The sequence below is a fragment of the Abrus precatorius genome, unplaced genomic scaffold (genome assembly GCF_003935025.1).
Source record: "Abrus precatorius isolate BTA unplaced genomic scaffold, Abrus_2018 Scaffold11, whole genome shotgun sequence".
Classification (NCBI taxonomy): Eukaryota; Viridiplantae; Streptophyta; class Magnoliopsida; order Fabales; family Fabaceae; genus Abrus; species Abrus precatorius.
The window spans coordinates 20,890,914-20,909,140 of NW_020874303.1; the positions used below are offsets into that span (position 1 = coordinate 20,890,914).

The 18,227-nt window shown below is 33.0% G+C and overlaps 3 protein-coding genes across 5 annotated transcripts; all 3 read right to left on the reverse strand.

Annotated features, from left to right (window-relative positions):
- Positions 1-658: 658 nt before the first annotated feature.
- Positions 659-5,224, reverse strand: LOC113854757 (ubiquitin-conjugating enzyme E2 variant 1B-like). Of its 2 annotated transcripts, none has more exons than XM_027485959.1 (5): positions 5,033-5,224; positions 2,756-2,895; positions 2,062-2,187; positions 1,860-1,986; positions 659-990 (listed from the first exon to the last, which is right to left on the reverse strand). In XM_027485959.1, the coding sequence occupies exons 1-5, from the start codon at positions 5,058-5,060 to the stop codon at positions 932-934; spliced, it is 480 nt and encodes a 159-aa protein (XP_027341760.1). In that variant the 5' UTR covers positions 5,061-5,224; the 3' UTR covers positions 659-931. The 2 variants fall into 2 exon arrangements, with proteins under 2 accessions (XP_027341760.1, XP_027341761.1); XM_027485960.1 differs by having other exon boundaries at positions 729-990; positions 2,065-2,187; positions 5,033-5,176.
- A 1,290-nt stretch (positions 5,225-6,514) lies between these two features.
- LOC113855043 (histidine--tRNA ligase, cytoplasmic) lies at positions 6,515-14,104 on the reverse strand. Its single transcript, XM_027486490.1, has 7 exons — positions 12,610-14,104; positions 11,879-12,058; positions 10,962-11,219; positions 10,172-10,306; positions 9,041-9,322; positions 8,376-8,516; positions 6,515-7,213 (listed from the first exon to the last, which is right to left on the reverse strand). The coding sequence occupies exons 1-7, from the start codon at positions 13,903-13,905 to the stop codon at positions 6,914-6,916; spliced, it is 2,592 nt and encodes an 863-aa protein (XP_027342291.1). The 5' UTR covers positions 13,906-14,104; the 3' UTR covers positions 6,515-6,913.
- Positions 14,105-16,561: 2,457 nt separating this feature from the next.
- LOC113854831 (40S ribosomal protein S15-4) lies at positions 16,562-18,014 on the reverse strand. 2 transcript variants are annotated; one of them, XM_027486085.1, is made up of 3 exons: positions 17,945-18,001; positions 17,626-17,829; positions 16,562-17,063 (listed from the first exon to the last, which is right to left on the reverse strand). In XM_027486085.1, exons 1-3 carry the CDS (start codon positions 17,945-17,947, stop codon positions 16,815-16,817), a joined length of 456 nt encoding a protein of 151 aa, XP_027341886.1. In that variant the 5' UTR covers positions 17,948-18,001; the 3' UTR covers positions 16,562-16,814. The 2 variants fall into 2 exon arrangements, with proteins under 2 accessions (XP_027341886.1, XP_027341884.1); XM_027486083.1 differs by having other exon boundaries at positions 16,576-17,063; positions 17,623-17,829; positions 17,945-18,014.
- Positions 18,015-18,227: the final 213 nt, after the last annotated feature.

An 18,227-nucleotide genomic window follows, 5' to 3' on the forward strand; every position in this document is an offset into this window, starting at 1 on the left:
AAGAAAGTTTATAAATTAACTATTTAAGAATTTTATAAATTAATCGATAGTATACACATTTGTACTAAAAATATATCAAAATTAAAACTAAAAAAATTTAAATCAAAACAAATTATTAATTAATTTAATTTGAAAAATTAATTGAACTACTAGAATATTGTTATACTTTATACTGATAAGAAAATTAAATATTGACTCAAATAACAAAATTAAAAACTGAATTAGATTAGATAAACAATTAATTTGATAGATAAATGGCACAAAATATAATAATAAAATTGTGATGACCTAATTTTAACAATAAAAATTCAAATTTATATAAAAAATGATGAACAAAAAATTGAGCAACCTTTTATTTTTCACTGAAAATTCGGAAACAAAATTGAATAAACAATAACCTATTTGATGCACAAGAAAAATGACAAAATACAACACAAATTTTTTTCATATTCATTTTCAATATTTGTTTAGTCAGATATATAATGTTATCATGTAAATTTTATCATGTAAGAACGACTTGAATTCCAGGATAAGATAATATAATGTTATTTAAATTGTTATCCTAGTATCTGTTAAATGTATGATATGATAAAATAAGAGTATATCCGCCCTAGTGATTTTCTCATCCTGTCCTTCAATCAAGCTAATGATAATATAAATGCAACGTTATCCCACAATTTTATGATGGCAGTGTGCTTAAAGCCCAAATCTACACAGATGAATACATACCCACTACCAAATTAAAGTCCGCAGTAAAATCAGTTTCTTACCATTCGCAATAAAATTTCAAGGATAGATAGTCGCTCTTTAATTGCTCCAGGTTACATACGCAAATGGGTCATAATTACATTTATAAATGCGTTAACCCATAAACTGGGATTGTCTATTCAATATAATTATTTACATTATTATTGTTGGATTCTCACCTCAATTAAACGATGGAGCATCTCAGCACCAGACCCTTTTGGTCAATCCTGCCATCGTCATTGCCTAAAAAAAAAGTCATATATACATGATTCAGCTTCCTCATACAATATAAGATTTCATAATAGAAATCCAAACCTTCTAACAATCGATCCAGGCAATGTAAGGTTTTTACACTAATATTACATTACATTGTTGACACATAATTAGATTATCAAGTGGATCCACATTCGAGCCCTCCCAACAGTTTGCCTTCTCTATGGTTTGAACTTTAGTTCTCATTTTGAGAATGCGACTTTCTTAACACCACCCTCAACCATTTTTGTGGTAAATTTCTTTCAAGATTTGACAATACATAACCACACAATACTGTGTGTGTGCCCGTGTTCTTTTAACACTTTTCTGTTATGTAATATAACAAAAAAAGATGCATAGTTCTTTTGTAAATCACTAAATTAAATAAATTTACTGTTACATATTAGTCATAATTTAGGCACTGGATTTGTAATTTTTTTTGCCAAAGTATAATTAAAATATACTAATCAAATATTCAAGTCTATAAATATCAAATCCTGGGAATACCCACAAATATGTAATGCACTCTCAAGTAACGAAGGTGTATACAAACAAAACTTTTAACAAGTTTAGAACAACAAATCAGAAGATTTTAAGTTAAATAGTGAATAGCTCATAAGTAATTTGTCACGTCTTTTTCATGTTTTCAAATATCTCATTTCCACAACTAGATTAACAATCAAAATAATCTCTGACAACTATCATACAAACAAATTCAATAACTTCCAGCTAACTTTTCAGAGTCCATATTATGAGTAAAACAAATTTACACAATAACACTTCTCATGCATATAGCAACAGCTATAATATTGATAAAATTATAAAAAGGCATATAACAATCAGAAATAAGGCTGACGCACCTTCAGGAGGCTGAGCAAGCTTCCGATTTTGTGGAGACATCATTTCTTTCTTCAATTGCATCAAAATGTCTTCCATTGTGCACTCTCTTTGCCAATTAGCAAGCATAGGAAACAAATGTGGCTCAACCTGGTAATTCAGATATTTATAAGTTCAAGTTCAATCACAACAGTACAAGAAATCCTTTGTGGAAATGAGACATACCGCTCCAGTTTCTTGGTTGACGCAAGTCATGTTAATCCTAGTCTGAAATCTAACAGATGGTGGATTGTCTGGATAATCCTTGCCACAAAATAATTTCAGCTGATAGATACGCCCTTCATGAACAGTCTGGTAAAAGAAAAACATGGACAATAAAATTCCCCATACCAGTATATCATTTGGTAGACACTAACTCCACTTAGCAACTGAAAAGTGATACGTATATCCTTTGTATGGAATTAATTTATTAGAAATAATACTAGTAGTGGCAATAATAGCAACTCAGAAAACAGCAGAGCTTGTTAAGAGGAAGTGGATTTAATTACTATGAAATATTAACTTAAATATTTTAAACCATGTTAAATCTGAATTACATGGTACCACTCACTCCAAAGGAAAATGCCATGGCCCATAACCATTTAAATGCCAAAGCGACGTTCTCAATAATCAAACCCTGAATACCCACACACCCTTCATTCTGATTGACATATAGTCAGTTTAAAAGTGAGAGACGCAAACACCAAAGTTTGCTAGCATAAGTCAAGGATGATGTGTTAATTTGATCAAAATAGAAAAGCAAAAATAGAGAGAAGCAAGATCATAAATTTTTACAAAAATAATAAAATCTTCAAATTTGCAATGAGATTTTCATTGCATCAAATGTAACAGAATTTTCGCAAAGAACAAAACAGCTTACACCAGGGGGGCCAATAATAGTCCCAGTCCATGACTGCATGTATATATCATCAGCATCATCCATTCCATAGCTAACAGTTCCATCTCCAATTCCCTTCTCACCTCTCTCCAGCTCTTCCAATAATCTAAAATTTCTAGGAACTGCATAGATAGACCAAAAATGTTAACAACATACATGCAAATTTCAAATATACTCTCTAGAAAAAAGAACAACAAAGAACAGTTGCAATAACAGAAGAACACAGTCAACAATAAGATACATCTACAAATAAGTTTGAAAAAAGGGGGAATATGCAAATAAAATCACAAGCATACAGTTACGTATTTGATTAACCTTCGAGTTTATTGATTATAGAATCATAATATCTAAGTTCGTTTATCCACAGTCAATGATGAAAACTAGAATCTTGAGAACGAGTACAATTAAAATCAGTTGTTTATCTTTGCCTGATTTCAGCCCAAAAGCAACTGGCGCAACTTCAGATTATTAATAACAGGTCAAAAATATCAGTTCTATTGCCTGATTTTTGCCTGCTCAATTCTATTGTTACTTCAAATAGAATAAAAGAAAAGACCAACACGCAAGCCTTAAAAATTCCACTAATTGATCTTTAGAAGACACACATATTTTTGCCAAGATGTTACATAAAACCACGTTTTGTTAATAGGATTGTTACTCATTAGGTTTCATCCTTTTCCCCATCACACCACCAGCGCCAGTAAGTTCTTTCCCTGCTTCTTTCATCTCTGCAACTCGCCAATTTGTCTTTCATTTTTTCCTGTCTTTCATTCAGCTTCCTTCAAGAAGTTGGTTCACCACTTTCAAGATCAGGGTTGAATTTGAGATTACAGAAGTTCCATAATTTAGTACTCATGAATTAGTACACAGTAAAAGTGATAAAAGAAAAGGAAAGATTTCAAAGAAAGAGGACTTCCCTAATCACAATCTTAAAATCAAAACCAGAACCCATTCTCCAGAAAAAGGATAAAATGAGAGGTGTAGAAACAAAAAAAATTCTAGTAACTCCCACAAGTATCAAAGACCCGAAGCTTGACATGTCACATGTTCCTCATCACCAATGAGGATCCAAAGAGAAAAACCTCAACCAATTAACTACCAAGGGTATGTTTGGACGCTGGGTTTTGCAGGGTAGGGTAAATTTTCATTTTCAATAAACATTCTCCAATTTCACAATTTTTTAAAGTAAAAGGAATAAAATGATAGATTAATGTAAACTTGATGTTGATCTTTTATTTACTTTTATAATCATATAACTCTCTTAATTTAAAAACAAAATATTTGCCCCCCTCTCCTTTTCCTTCAAGAATCCAACTCCCAAACACACAGCCTAAGGACATATTTTTAGATACCAGGATCCCAGGGCCAGCCCGATCCACCCTCCTTCACAAATCCACAAGTTACAACATATCCTAGCAGACTAATGATCCCTCCCAGCATCTCCTGCTCCAGACAATCGAAAGTTTTTCATAATCTCCTCAAGCCTCTGCACCACTCTCCCAAAATAAGCAGGTATAATGAGTTCCTAAATGTAATCATAATTTACTTCAAAATAAGTGGAGACAATTACATCACCACTCCCCCCACTTTTCCTGTTTTTATTCCCACACTTTCAATCTTTGTATTTAAATTATTTTCTAACCTTGCACACATATGTGAGCCCATTCTAATATAATGTCAAGGAATCAAGACAAAGTAAGTCACATAGTTGAAGGACTGGACAACAATCCATCAAAATGCAGTCAAATATACAAGGAATATGCTAAAGCACGGTGCCTGTAGTTTACACACCAGTTTAACAGAGCAACAAAAAGTACCAAGCATTTATAACCACGGCAAGCAACAAACGGAAAAGGAAGTATTGATTAAGTACCGTACACCCAAAAAGAAAAGACCTCAAAGCTTACATTGCCTACTCTTCAAATTCAAAGCATTTTTTTTCTTTCCCCTTTGTTTATACCACTAGTTTCTGGTTTAGCCTAGTGATATGGCCCATACTTCATACAATCAAAGCTCCAAAAGCAAAGTAATCGCATCAACATTACCCGAATGCAACAGCTCCAGGTTCAAATGAACCCGTTTCGAACAAATCAAACAAAAGAACAGCATGTAGAATTTCTAGATTATATACCCAGAACAACCAAAACCCACAATTAGAGAACCACAAAAGCACATAGTAATAGAGAGAAGGAACCAAAAAAAAAAAAAAAAGAAAGATAATTGGAAATAAACAACAGCGTGAAGGGTTAGAATACTGACCAACAACACTGGATCCTTCGGAACCCATATTTGACGGTGAATTGAAAGAGTTAGGGTTTGGAATTGTAGAGATAGAGAGTAACAAAGTTAGGGAAAGAGAGAGAGCGTGATCCTGATGATGACTGTGACTATAGTCCAACAGCTGTTGGCAAAAGTAGAAGGTCCGTTACATTTACACGTAGCAGGATATGTAATGGTCAAGGATAGTAGTGCCTACCAAATGCGTGTATAACGTTTATTTGACCCCCAAATTCCAGCTAGTTAAATTAATTAAACTACTATCCTCACCTCTACATCGCATTAATGAAGTGCGTTGAAATATATACAAAATTTGGTTTAGATATAGTCATATTCTCTACATATAATGATAGTGTGATATATTTTTTATGATTGAAAATTTGAATTTAAAAAAATTAATTATAATAGTAATATTAAGACTATTATTTGGCCATATTTTAACGTCCGCTGGTTACTTAATTTTTCTTTTTTATTTATTACTCTTCAAAACTTTTTTTTTTTTAATAAAAACACTTGAAGCTTATGTAATTAAAAAAAAAAAACTCTTCAATTTTGTATCCTATTTTTAAAAAAGCGCTCTCTTATTTTTTATTTTAAAAATTACAAAAAACCTCAAGCGAAATTTAAGTCATTTTATATTAAAGCACTTGCTTAAGCATATACTGACTAATATAAAGCACATTTACATAGAAAGAGTAACCAAATTTGACCAATAAATTTACTTATGACCTGTGATTAAGACGAGTTTACCTAATTATCAATGGATGTATGCCCAGAGGATTTTATCTGTGGTGCTTTAAGTTAAAAATGCCTGTATTAGTTTATGAAATTGACTCATTTGGAGTTAAAAGAATTTTAAAGTGAAAAAGTGATATTTTATTTATTACTATTTTAAAGTTAGTTATGTTTACGAAATACTTTAATTTAAAATAATAATAAATAAATTTTCACATTTTTCAATTTGCAACGTACGGAATAAGAATTCTTGTAATTGTTTCACAAGGTGAGAGAAAATGGAATATTGAAAATGTTGAACGAAACTAATTTGAAAAGTTTAAACGAATACTTGCAGAGGATTACAGTATTGATAAATATATTAAATCCATCTACATTGAGGACCAACTTGTCGTGTCTTTATACATTTTTCCCTCCAACTTTTCTTTTTTGTCATATTAAAATTTGTTGTGATAATTTATGCTCGAAGTATTTTTACAGTCAGATGTCATATTTACATTATTTAATATTTTTTATAAAATATAAAATTAAATAATCTAATAATTAGTTTAAAAATTCTTGTCAAATAAACCAACTTTATAAAATTTTATTACAAAAATAAAATTAGTGAATACTTATTTTAACAAATAATATATTTTTTAAATATAAATACATATCAAATTTTAAATAATATTCCAACAGAACATTTCTATTACATAAAATTTGATATAGATTATAAAAAATAATTTACGAGTTAATGGTTGGATTGATTAATGGATCAAGTGTATCATACCCAACACCCAACACCCAACACCCAACACCCAACACCTCTGACGTGTATCATACCGCCATCCATAACATAAAAAATCATCCTTTTCTTCATTTTATATAACCAAAACCGTTACAATTTAACAAGAAACAGAAAAAAAGAAACCCTACAGGTTTTGAAGACAAAATAAAAAAAATAAGCTCATAAAACAAGAATAGCTGAAAAGTAATGCTGCTATAGGCTATAACTATTGGATAAAAGGGGCAATTAATTTTCAGCCTAAGTCGCTAGCCAAACATGAAATGTCAGTAAAACCTATACTCCCTGGAATCTGAAGTTGAAATATAAATTGGACAATGAAGTTGAAAGTATACTGGGCCTCAAGGGGATAACCGTCTCCGAAGTTCCTCCACAAATTCTCCTCTAGGAATTTTGATATCATTACTGGCCTCGAGGTCTTTCAATTGCACCGTGCCTTCTTCTATTTCCTGCTCACCAACAATTACCATCCATGGGATCCTTGATTCTTTTGCATAGTCGAAGTGCTTAGGTCTTCTTTTATTGACCAAGAATTCTGCTTTCACCCCAGCATCCCACAATTCTCCAGCCAGCTCTGCAGCTAATGATAGGTCATTCCCGAATATGCTCACCAGGACTTGTGTCTTGTTTGGTCGAGTCATCTATGAAAAACCACACACAAAAAAATAAAACATACTGCAAAGGCAAGGATAAAAGGGAAAACAAATGTGGCAAGACAATGCCACCAATCGTCCAATCTTTCTATGCCATGAAATAACCCTGACATTCACAACTTGATAAGAACATATAAATTATAAACTTTGAATAAAAATTAAAAACAAAAGGAGATAACAGGGATATTAGTTTTATCATTGTTAAATGCAGTAAAGTGGTGCAACGGGACACAGAACACGCGAATTAACATGTTTTCACACTACAACGGAAAAATTAGCAATACGTAGAAGTCTGTCAATAAGTATTAAGATCCAGAACTGCACTGTAAATAGAAAATATTAGTTCTCAGTAGATGCATGAAGACATATATACGTGCCACAATAAAACAGCAAAATCCTGGTGAACACGTACATAAATGCATGTGCTGATGACTTTATTTATGTATTTTAAATTTGACCCACTACTCTGAAATATATACTTCACTGGGGTATCATACATGTGCGTAATACAACAGTTAGAATGTAGGGTACACTATATCAGACTGGGTTTTGAAATAAACTTATTACGGACTCTGACTCCATTCATATTGCCTTGTTCTTTATCTTATTGACCCTGTACTCTACTCTTTGCCTAATATCTTTACTTCACTGCTTTATTCAAATGCCTTCAAGTTCTGCATTCAAATTACATCAACAATCTTTAACAATTATCCAGAAAACCAGGAAAGTTAACAGCGACATTGCTTAACTCCAGGATTCCAATTCATTTGAATCACAAATGTCCCTAGTGACAAGATGCAAATTACCTGGGTTCATATATTTGGTTGTTTTTAGTCATTGTCAAAAAATGTAGAAGTTGAATTAAACAAACAGAACCACGTGCAGCTGCAAAGACAATTACAATAATTTCCCCATCTATGTACCCATCCAACTTATTTAGGAACATTGGCTCATATTCAAATAATTAGTTTTATAAAAGGACTTTTCATGATTGCTCAACAGTTGAAAACCATGATAACCCTAAATAAAATTCACTGAATTTTGTAGTAACTTTGATGTTGGAAAGCAGTTTGCTACCCAGAATAAACAATGAATATTTATTTGCTTTAACAGAAGCAACTAAATAAGTTACTTATCAAGCTATGATCACCTGGTTTTGATCCTTCTGCTGTTGCTCCATTATGGCAAATACTCTCTCAATTCCCAGACTTACACCAACTGCCGGAACTTGCTTTGATCCAAACATTCCTATAAGGTTATCATATCGGCCGCCAGCAGCAATTGAACCAACCTGCATAAAAACCATATTTCCATCCCTAAATAAAAGCCAAAATTTTCAACAAAAGCTGTAAACGAAATCCGTAAAAACGTGAGCTGAACTACAATGCCATTACTACTACCACCCAAAAAGTAATTCCTTGCATTACGTTTCTCATTTAGTAAACAGACAGAGAAATAAAGGTTTCACCACTATATATCGATCACACATGTTTCAGACCACTAGAAATAAAAATAAATATGCCAAACAAAACAGAAAGAGGAAAGGAATTATTAAATATTAGAGATGGATGAAGCTGTGACATTTGGCTTGATAAGGAATTTCCTTAAATTGCTTTTGCCATTTGTGTTATTTATTTTAAATGCAGTTGGTGACTTAACTTTAACCTTGTGTTCTAAAAAACCAGGTTTTTATAGGAAATAGAAAATGGACATCCACTATACCTTGGCTGCCATAATGCATTGTGCCCCTGAATGATGATGGGATGAAAGAAGAAACATTCTAGAGTGGAGAGAACATAAAAGATATGAAAATACCTGTGTGCCTCCTTTAAAAACAGCTTCGAATATAACTCCAGTGTAATAATCAAGACCTCTGGCAAGACTCAAGTCAAAAACCACTTTATCAATGCGTTTTGATTTTTCCAGAGCTTTAAATAAAATTTCCAGGTCGTTCAATGCATCAACAGATCCAGCATTTTCTAAGAAAGCACTTCCCTCTTGTTTAAATTTAGATAATAATGCTAAAGGAGATCCTTTTTCTTTAACAAATGTTTCAATTCTGTCAGCTGTTTCAGCAGTTAATCCTTTCTCTTCCACCTACAGCATCACAGTATAAAGTAAATGACCAAACATAACACAATCATGAAGTTCCAAAAAAAATAACTTCCAGATACTGAAAGTTAACGAATATTGATATCTCAAAAATTTTAGACATATACCTAAAAGTAAGATGACAATAATGATAAGTCTCAAAGACCTAAGCCAATGCAATGTATAATACTTGTATAGTTCTACAGATATTCAAATCAAGAAACACAGTCTCTTTTCGGTTTTAAGAAAATAAGTAAATTACAAACACAATATGCACACATGTAATTATACGTATCTGTCCAAACATACACGTGTGACATCTAGGAATTAGCATAGTAGCACAAAAGCAAATATCAAATACAAACAAACTACTAGAAACACATTAAACACAAATCTATTAAACAAGTTTGGCTCTTAAAATAATGAATATATGGAGACTGGATAATCATGTAACTCAAACAAATATTCAAGTCCATCCCAGGACCTGACAATTTGATGAGATGTAAGTTAGCTTTCAAGCAAAATAGAAAATTGTTACTGAAATGAAAATTGATGGGGGAAAAACATTTTTCTTAAGATCCAGACATTGCTCAGAGATGAACAAACCACAACTTAAAAAAGTCTCATGAGGTAACCTAACCATGACAGGGTGTTTGCCTCCTCTATAAGTCAAACAACAAGATTTACCCAAAAACATGAAGTTAACAAATTGAAATCAATCCCTATACCAAAACCACTAAGCCTACATCATTCAAAATGTGCAATAGAAAGAACAGTATAAGATTAAAAACAATTCATAAACATCCAATAAATAAAATTATAATGGAAATAGACACAAGCAGCATATGTGCTCACCATTTCTTTTCTTATCTGTTGAAAAGACTGCTTGTCTAACTTGTCAATGCTTGAACATATAGTCCTAAACTTTTCAGAAGGTACACCACATATTTGCATCATGCCATCCAGCAACTTCCTATGATTCAACTTTATCTGAGAAACAAGAAGTCAAGAAAAGGTCAAACATAAAAAGACATGCATTGTTATTTGAACATAATATTGAATAGGATTTTTAGCCATTAAGTAGGTAAAGCACAGTCAGTTGCCAGCCACATCAAAATACATAATATTAGAAAGGTTAAAAAATTGTAGCACATAAGTTGGGATGTGTAAGCTGATGAGATTTAACAAGTGCAGGACAAAAATCACTTCAGTTAGCAAGTAATCTGATAATTAACATAAAAAAAGTTGATAAGGTTAAACTATAGCATGAGTTGGGTGAGTTGCAAAACATTCTGTTTTAGTAAGAGTTTTGCAAACAAGCACCAGCCAGCAGGTAGCAAAGACCAGATGTTGACAATAATGATGCTAAAATTCACACTTCATATTGTAAAGAATCCTATAGGTCAGGCACAAATACTAATCCTAGCCCAAATTGATAAGCCCATACACTAAAACACATTTTGATTTCTAACAGTATGATTTGGAGTAACATGAATAATGTGTTACAAGGATAACTAATCACCAAAATAAGTATTAACAGACCACGAAATATGATGGTTCATGCCAATTTCAATTTATAAACTCGATGGACAGTTCTACAATTTCAGAAAACCAATATTTTCAAAGAATGAACATTAAAAATTACCTCATATTCCCCAATGTTCAGCTCATCAAGTAGTTCAGTCAAAATCCTAACAACCTCAAAATCTGGAGCCATTTTTTCAGCTGGACCAGCAATATCAAAGTCACATTGATAAAATTCGCGGTATCTTCCCTTGGAAGGGTTGTCCCTTCTATAAACCTTTGCTATTTGGTACCTTTTGAAAGATGTCAGACCATTCATAGCCACAAACCTAGCAAACGGAACTGTCAGGTCATACCTCAAAGAACAGAGCTCCCCACCCTGTCAAACAAGTTGATTACAAGTTAGCATGAAATTGTAATTCAACTTGAAAGAGCATCATAACAGATTTGAGAGAAAACAGAAATGGATTAATGCAAATGATAGTGTGTTATTTGAATAACGGAAATTGTACCCAAGTGAAAGCACAACTCCTCCAAAGTTACAAATCCTATACCAGAGGTTCCCCCCTCACTACTAAGTGATCAAATACTCGCCTACCTCTCTCTCCCCTTTTTCTATTCTTATAGTCCCCAACCTGCTGCATAACAGAATTCTTCTACCTCCTCTAACTACCTGCCACATTGACATTTTTTCTCCTAGAACAGACCTTCCAAATAATGGGCCTACATCCATATCCCCTTACATATTTTCATGTGGGGATCTATCAAACTAGCTACAGATTTAAAACCACAGCGGGGGGCACCAATCTGGATAGAAACCCAATAGCAGTCATTTAAAAAAAGAGAAGTCTGGACTCCGGCAAACTGATAAAAAACTAGAAAAAAGATAAATTCTAAACAGAATAAATCTACATTTCTCGGAATTTTGAACACTGTAAGTTTGTTCTCACAAAATATCCTTACCCGGATAAAAGAAAAAGTTTTGTCATAGCATCAACTTGACTAGTAAAAAAATGAACAAGTAATAAACATATATACCTGGTCAGCAAGATCATAAATCAACTTTGAATCTTCTCCATATTTTCCCATGAGAGTTTCTCGCAATTCAAAAACAGGGGTATCCAAGGCTGTGGCACCATGCCTCTCAAAAACTTCTTCTATTATTGAAAAAGCTCTCTTTCTAATTGTCATTTGTTCTTTAGCAAAATCACGAGTCCCCTAATATGTTATAATGTGAAACTCAAGGTAAGACTACAAACAAACACTATCCATCCAGGAACAGAAACCAACATAAAAATAATTCCATTATCTATAGACAACATCATTAAAGTAAACAAATAAATATTAGTTCGGCAGTTCAAGCTGTAAGAATTGGATTATGTATGATTCAAAGCAATGCATCAACCATCCCTTTGAAAATTGCCAATGAGTGCATACTTTCAATCACATTTCAATAATTCAATAACCGAACTGTCAACAAGTCAGTTACTAAATTATCTTAGCTTATATTCTATCAAACTTGAATATTTCTCAGGTCAGCACTAAGGATGTAACGTGCTACAAATGATCGAACAACCAGCTCTTGCAATCAGCGACGCTTTAATTCTCTTAACAGTGGCCAAAAGCATAGCATAGATATACCATCCAATAAAACACTTAAATATAATTTCTCATTGTCAACAAAGGAGAGAAAAAGGTGAAGCAGACTTCAAGATGCCAAAACAACACAAAGTTAACCATATCACTAACAAAAGCTTAAGTAATATTACCTTAGGAATCTTGGGTAGTCTTCTGCTTTCATTGCTTTCTACAATATCTTTTACTTTCAACAAAAAGTCATTAAATTCAGGTTTAGCCAAATCCAAAAATGATAGAAAATCCGCCACCCATTTCTCTAAGGCCACCACCTGTCTTTCACTCAGTAACCTTTCCTTGATCAACGCCAAAATCGAACTAGTTCCTTTCCCCAAAACAACCTTCTTCTTCTTCTTCTCCACTTTTAAACTCTCTCCATTTTCCTGAACCCCTTGGATCTTCTCATTTAACTCAGCAGCCTCGAGCACCGCAAACGCTGTCACAGATTCCCATGCCACAATTTTCCACACAAGTGCCATCACCACACAGACTTCATGTGCAAACTTATCATACTCCTTTCCCAAAAACAAGTTCAAAGCCACATTAAAACCACTGCTTAAACTAACATCACTGGGGCATTCCCTTCCGAACATTTCTCCAAGACCCAATTTCAAATTATTACCACCAACACACTCCAAATTACTCTTCGCACGAGCAAAACTATCCTCACCCAGTTCACGAAGCGCTACCGCCAACGGCAACAGAACAGTACACACAGCATGTTCACTCCCTGCCTCAATTTCCCCCAATTTAATCCCCGAATTCAACTCAACCCTCATCTTAGAATGCACGGCTTTGGCCTGCTCCCTCATAGTTCCATGAACTTTCGGAATCCTTGAAACTAATCGAACCTTATCCTTACCAACCAACTTGGATCCATTAAGCAACACCCTCATATCGCCGGCGACGCCAACTTCCTCCTTGGAAGTGTGTCCGTCGCCGGAATCCATCAAATTGAAGGCCGCCACGTCAGCCTTCAACGCCTCGCAAGAGAACGCGGCCGCCACGTCAGCAAACGCAGACAATGCCGAGGATTGGTGGTCGAGAATCGCTGAAAGCCCAAGCAAGGTGCAACAAGAGTTGTTGAGCACCAAGTGTTCGTCTTCGGTGACGTCAACATCTTGGAATTTGAAAGTGTGAGGGTTCGAATTGAGGGTTTCAGAGATGAGAAGGGGAATACGGGCATTGGAGTTGGAGAGGAGGAGCTTGTTGAGGAGGAGGAGGAGATAGGCTCTGGATTCATCTATGGTTAGGAAATCGGGGAGCGTGATGGTGTGCTTAAACGACGTCGTCTTAGAGGAGAGTCTATCGAGCGCGGATGAGTCGATTCGCACGTGTGCGCGGGAAGTGGCAACGGCGTAAACGGAAGATGAAGAGAGAGAAGAAGCCTTGGCACCGAGCGTTACGGAAGATGCTTCACCTTGCCCCATGGCTCGATGCCTCAAGCTTTGCGCCAAGTGAAGAGAAAGAGAGGGTTTAGTTGAACTTCAGTTCAGGGGCCAAGGGTTTCTCTGCTGCCGCTTACTTTCTCCTGAATCTATTTTTTTCCCTCATATTCTCTTTCTTTCTCCTTGTTTTTCATTTTAGTTGCTCACGGTCAATGTAAGAAATTTTGTATTTTTTTATCACCATGACAAAAATAAAATATCATTTATTTATTGACAAACAGCACTAACAGTGAATGATATTATGTCTGCATAAAAATGTTAATTTCATTTTTAGGTTACGTTTTTATTTAAATAATATTTATTATATTTTCAATAATAAATATTATTCTATATGAATTTATTATTTATATCATAAATCAGTGTCTCCTAAAGCATTAAAATAGTTGCATTTTAAGATTAAAATTGATCAATAATATATGAATTCATTTTACTTTTAATTTTATTTATTTTTTATTAATTTTATTTTAAATTTTAAAAATTAAAATTATTACTTAACTTTATCATGTTATTAAATATGAATTTATATTTTATTTATAAAAATTATCTTTATTCTTAATTTTAAAACTAATTTTTAAGAGTTTTGTCTCTTAAATTTAAGTCATAATATATATTAATTATTTACATTTTTTAACATTATATGATAAAATTATTATTTTAAAATAAACTATATTTTAATATTATTTATTTTTATTAAATATTTCTCATTTTAATACATATTATTATTTACAATAATATAAAAATATTTTTAATCATTAATTTATATATATATATATATAATGTAAAATAAAATATATGTACATTATAAGAGTTACTAAACTAGTTTTTTATTTAAATTTGATTTTTTAGATTACATTCTAAATTAAGGTTATTTTAAATTTTTAATTCAATTTAATGTTTCATATTAAATCTCACATTAACATTTTCTTCGACCTTTGTACATCTATTTTAAATAATATTTTTCTACTTAATGTACATAAAGAAACGAAAAAATAAGCTAGGTAACGGATGTAAAAATAAGATTTAAAATTTGATCGATGACAATGATTTTATGGTAATTATTAAGAGTCTAAGGTGAAAAATCAAACAAAAATAAGATGATTAAATAAAGGTGATTCACAAGTGATATAGAGATTTTATTGGTGATTTGATCGAATAGCAAAGCGTGTAAAATAATTTAATTCAAAATGTTATTATTTAAAAAACTTTCATCAAGTTAGAACATACTTAATCAACGAAATAAAAAATATATATAAATTAAAAGTACAAATAAACTTGAAATTTTAGATAATTATATAGGTTCATTCTTGTGATTATAGGGCTAAGATTTGTTTGGAGAGAAATATTAAAAAAACCATTTCGCGTCGCTTGAGAAGACATTGCTATTTCCATATGTACGCCATTCTAGAGAGGTTCTTAGAGAGACTGCTATACAATAATTTTTTGGGGAAATTGTAACATTTTAAGGGAGAAATTGTTGTTCAGTTAATATGTAGAATGTGTATCTTGAGCATATGAAGTAATCATATATCATGCGTCAAGTCAAATGGAAGGTTGTCATCAATTCATTGAACGGACAAATGCGCGTTATTAGTGTGGTACTATTTGACCTGAGCAGTTATGCTGTGTGGTTTAAATAGAAGCAAGTGTATATCAATACGCAGTTGAAGCAAATTTGAGGAATATCAGTATAATTTTTCGTTAAATTTGTATCTAACTCGTCATATTTCAGAAGCAACTCCCAAAAATTTAATAACATTACTACCCATCTCGTATATTTGATTACATGACAGATTTTTGTTTAAGAACAAATAATGTTATAGAGTAAGAAAGTATATTACGTCATACAAATTTAGAGCGAAGAAAATGAGCTTGTTGCGGTCGAATTAATATAAATATGAAACCAAAGGGTACATATGATCCTTTTTTTCACAGGCGAACAAAGATGAAAATTCATTCAGAAACAATATAGAAAACAAACACAAGAATTAATGAAAAAAAGTTCTTAATCTATTACAACTATTATGCGTTTTAATTAATCACTTTATAAATTTAATGCTAATTTGCAAAAGGCTTTACCAAAATTACTTAGCTTGTTGGAAACCAATTTTCTTATTGAAAATGTATTAAAAATAAAGTAAACAATTCCCATTAATAAGTTACATTAAAAATAATAAAGAAGTTACTTAAAAGATAATAAAACAATTATGTTCACATTGGACATCCCTAGTTTCACCTTTTTACACAATCAAAATAAAAAAAATCGCAATTTTCATGACCAATTTAATTCTATATTTAAAATGCAATGATGTATTTTCTACCACAATAACCGTGTATACCTACCAGATAGAAATAATCATTCAAGACTTCAAGCATTCACAATTCGGAAACTCAAACGAGTCATTACAAAGTTGTGTGCTAGTCATCTCATCTGTAACATAAAGCTTTCTACATTTAGGTTTGGAAAATAGAACGGTAGACGAGGATATATACCGATATTATCAATTTCACTGAAAAGGATAAAACCAAAACTTCTGTATTACCGATGCGCCAAATCCTACCTTAAGGTTCTACACGTTCGCAAGCCATGGCAAATGGCCATCGCTACTGCCCAAGCCCCAAATAAGTTAGAAGCACCATTTCGATATTGATGCATAGAAGCTTCCATGTTCTAAGTAAACACGTTTAGTTATCAAAATAAAACAAAACTCACAAAATTAAACAATAAAATGTTGATACTATGGAATCAAATCAAGATAAACCTCAAGTCAAAACATTGATAGGCAACTGAAAAAATCAAACGGGTAAATGACAAACAAAATCTGATAGGAGTTTGGGGTTTCCTTCATAACCGCTATAAACTACAAGTGCAGTCTCCCAATAAATAACAGTTTTCACTTAAGAGGAATGAACCTGGAAGAGTGAGTAGCACCAATACCAGGTCTACCATGCTTAACAGGCTTGTATGAAATAGAGAACTCTGCAAGGTAATGCCCAATCATCTCAGGTTTAATTTCAACCTGGTTGAATGTCTTGCCATTGTACACTCCAATAATGCTACCGATCATCTCAGGTACAATAATCATGTTTCGAAGGTGGGTGCGGACTGGTTCTGGTTTCTCACCTGGTGGTGCTTCCCTTTTCTACAATCAATTAGACAAGACAATAAAATCAATCACCAAAATCAAACCTAAGCAGATGCAATCAAACAGTCAAAGAACTAGAGCAAGTTTGTATCCATGTTGAAGTGACATACTTCTACATTAATTTCATCGTTAACATAATCTGAAGAAAACTTTGATGTTGCGCTTCTTTCAACTAAAATTGATTGTGTATTTGGATTTTCATCAAATCTACTCAAACGTAAATCCAACTCATTGCTGAAAGCTATAACTTACACATTGAAAAGTTAAATTTAACGTGATTTTGATTAATTTCCAAATACAAACTGTCATTAATCTCACGTTTGGAATATCGTGATGAGTTCCAAATCTATATAAATAAATCATAACTACAAACCAACTTCTACGCAAAATAAATTCTAGCAGAAAGTTAGTTCCAATTAAAGTTTGTTAACACTTACCCAAACACACAACTCACGTTTAACAACAATTCACAGACACAACACAGGGCAATTAAATTAAACAAATATTTAATCTAAGCTTAAAAGTAGTGAGAATTGGGGATAGGAGAGGAAAGTACCGCTTTGCGGAGCTTCTTGATGAGGGCCATGGGTTTTCTGGTGAGACCCCTCTGGAACCTTCTGCGAGCACGAGCGCTGAACAGTTTGACAAGATCATCAGTGGACATGTCGAGAAGCGCGTCCAAATCAACGCCTCTAAAACTGAACTTCTTGAACGTTCTCTTCTTCGGCTGTCCTGCCGCTGCAACATCAACTTCAACGTCTGCCTACAAATTCAAATGCAAACTCAAATTCAAATTCAAATGCAGTTGCAAATGCTACGATCAGAAAACACCAATAGCCGGAAGAGATGCGTGTCAGTGTACTCGGAGAAGAACTCACCATTGTTGCCGGCCGCTAGGGTTTTCGAGAACAAGAAGCGAATATGAGAGTGCCGGCTTAGGTTAAGGATTGGCGCTAACGTCCTAACCCTAAAGTATATATAGTCACGTGTGTTCGTGGAATGGGCCGATACTAACTCCCTAAAGAGCCCATTGAACTTGACGTTTTAGCCCAACAAGAATATAATGTTAAAACCGTAAGCCCTAGTTTACTCGAAACCAAAACCCAAAGTTGACCAAAAACCATGTTTAACTTCAACACATAAATCTCAGATTTCCTAACC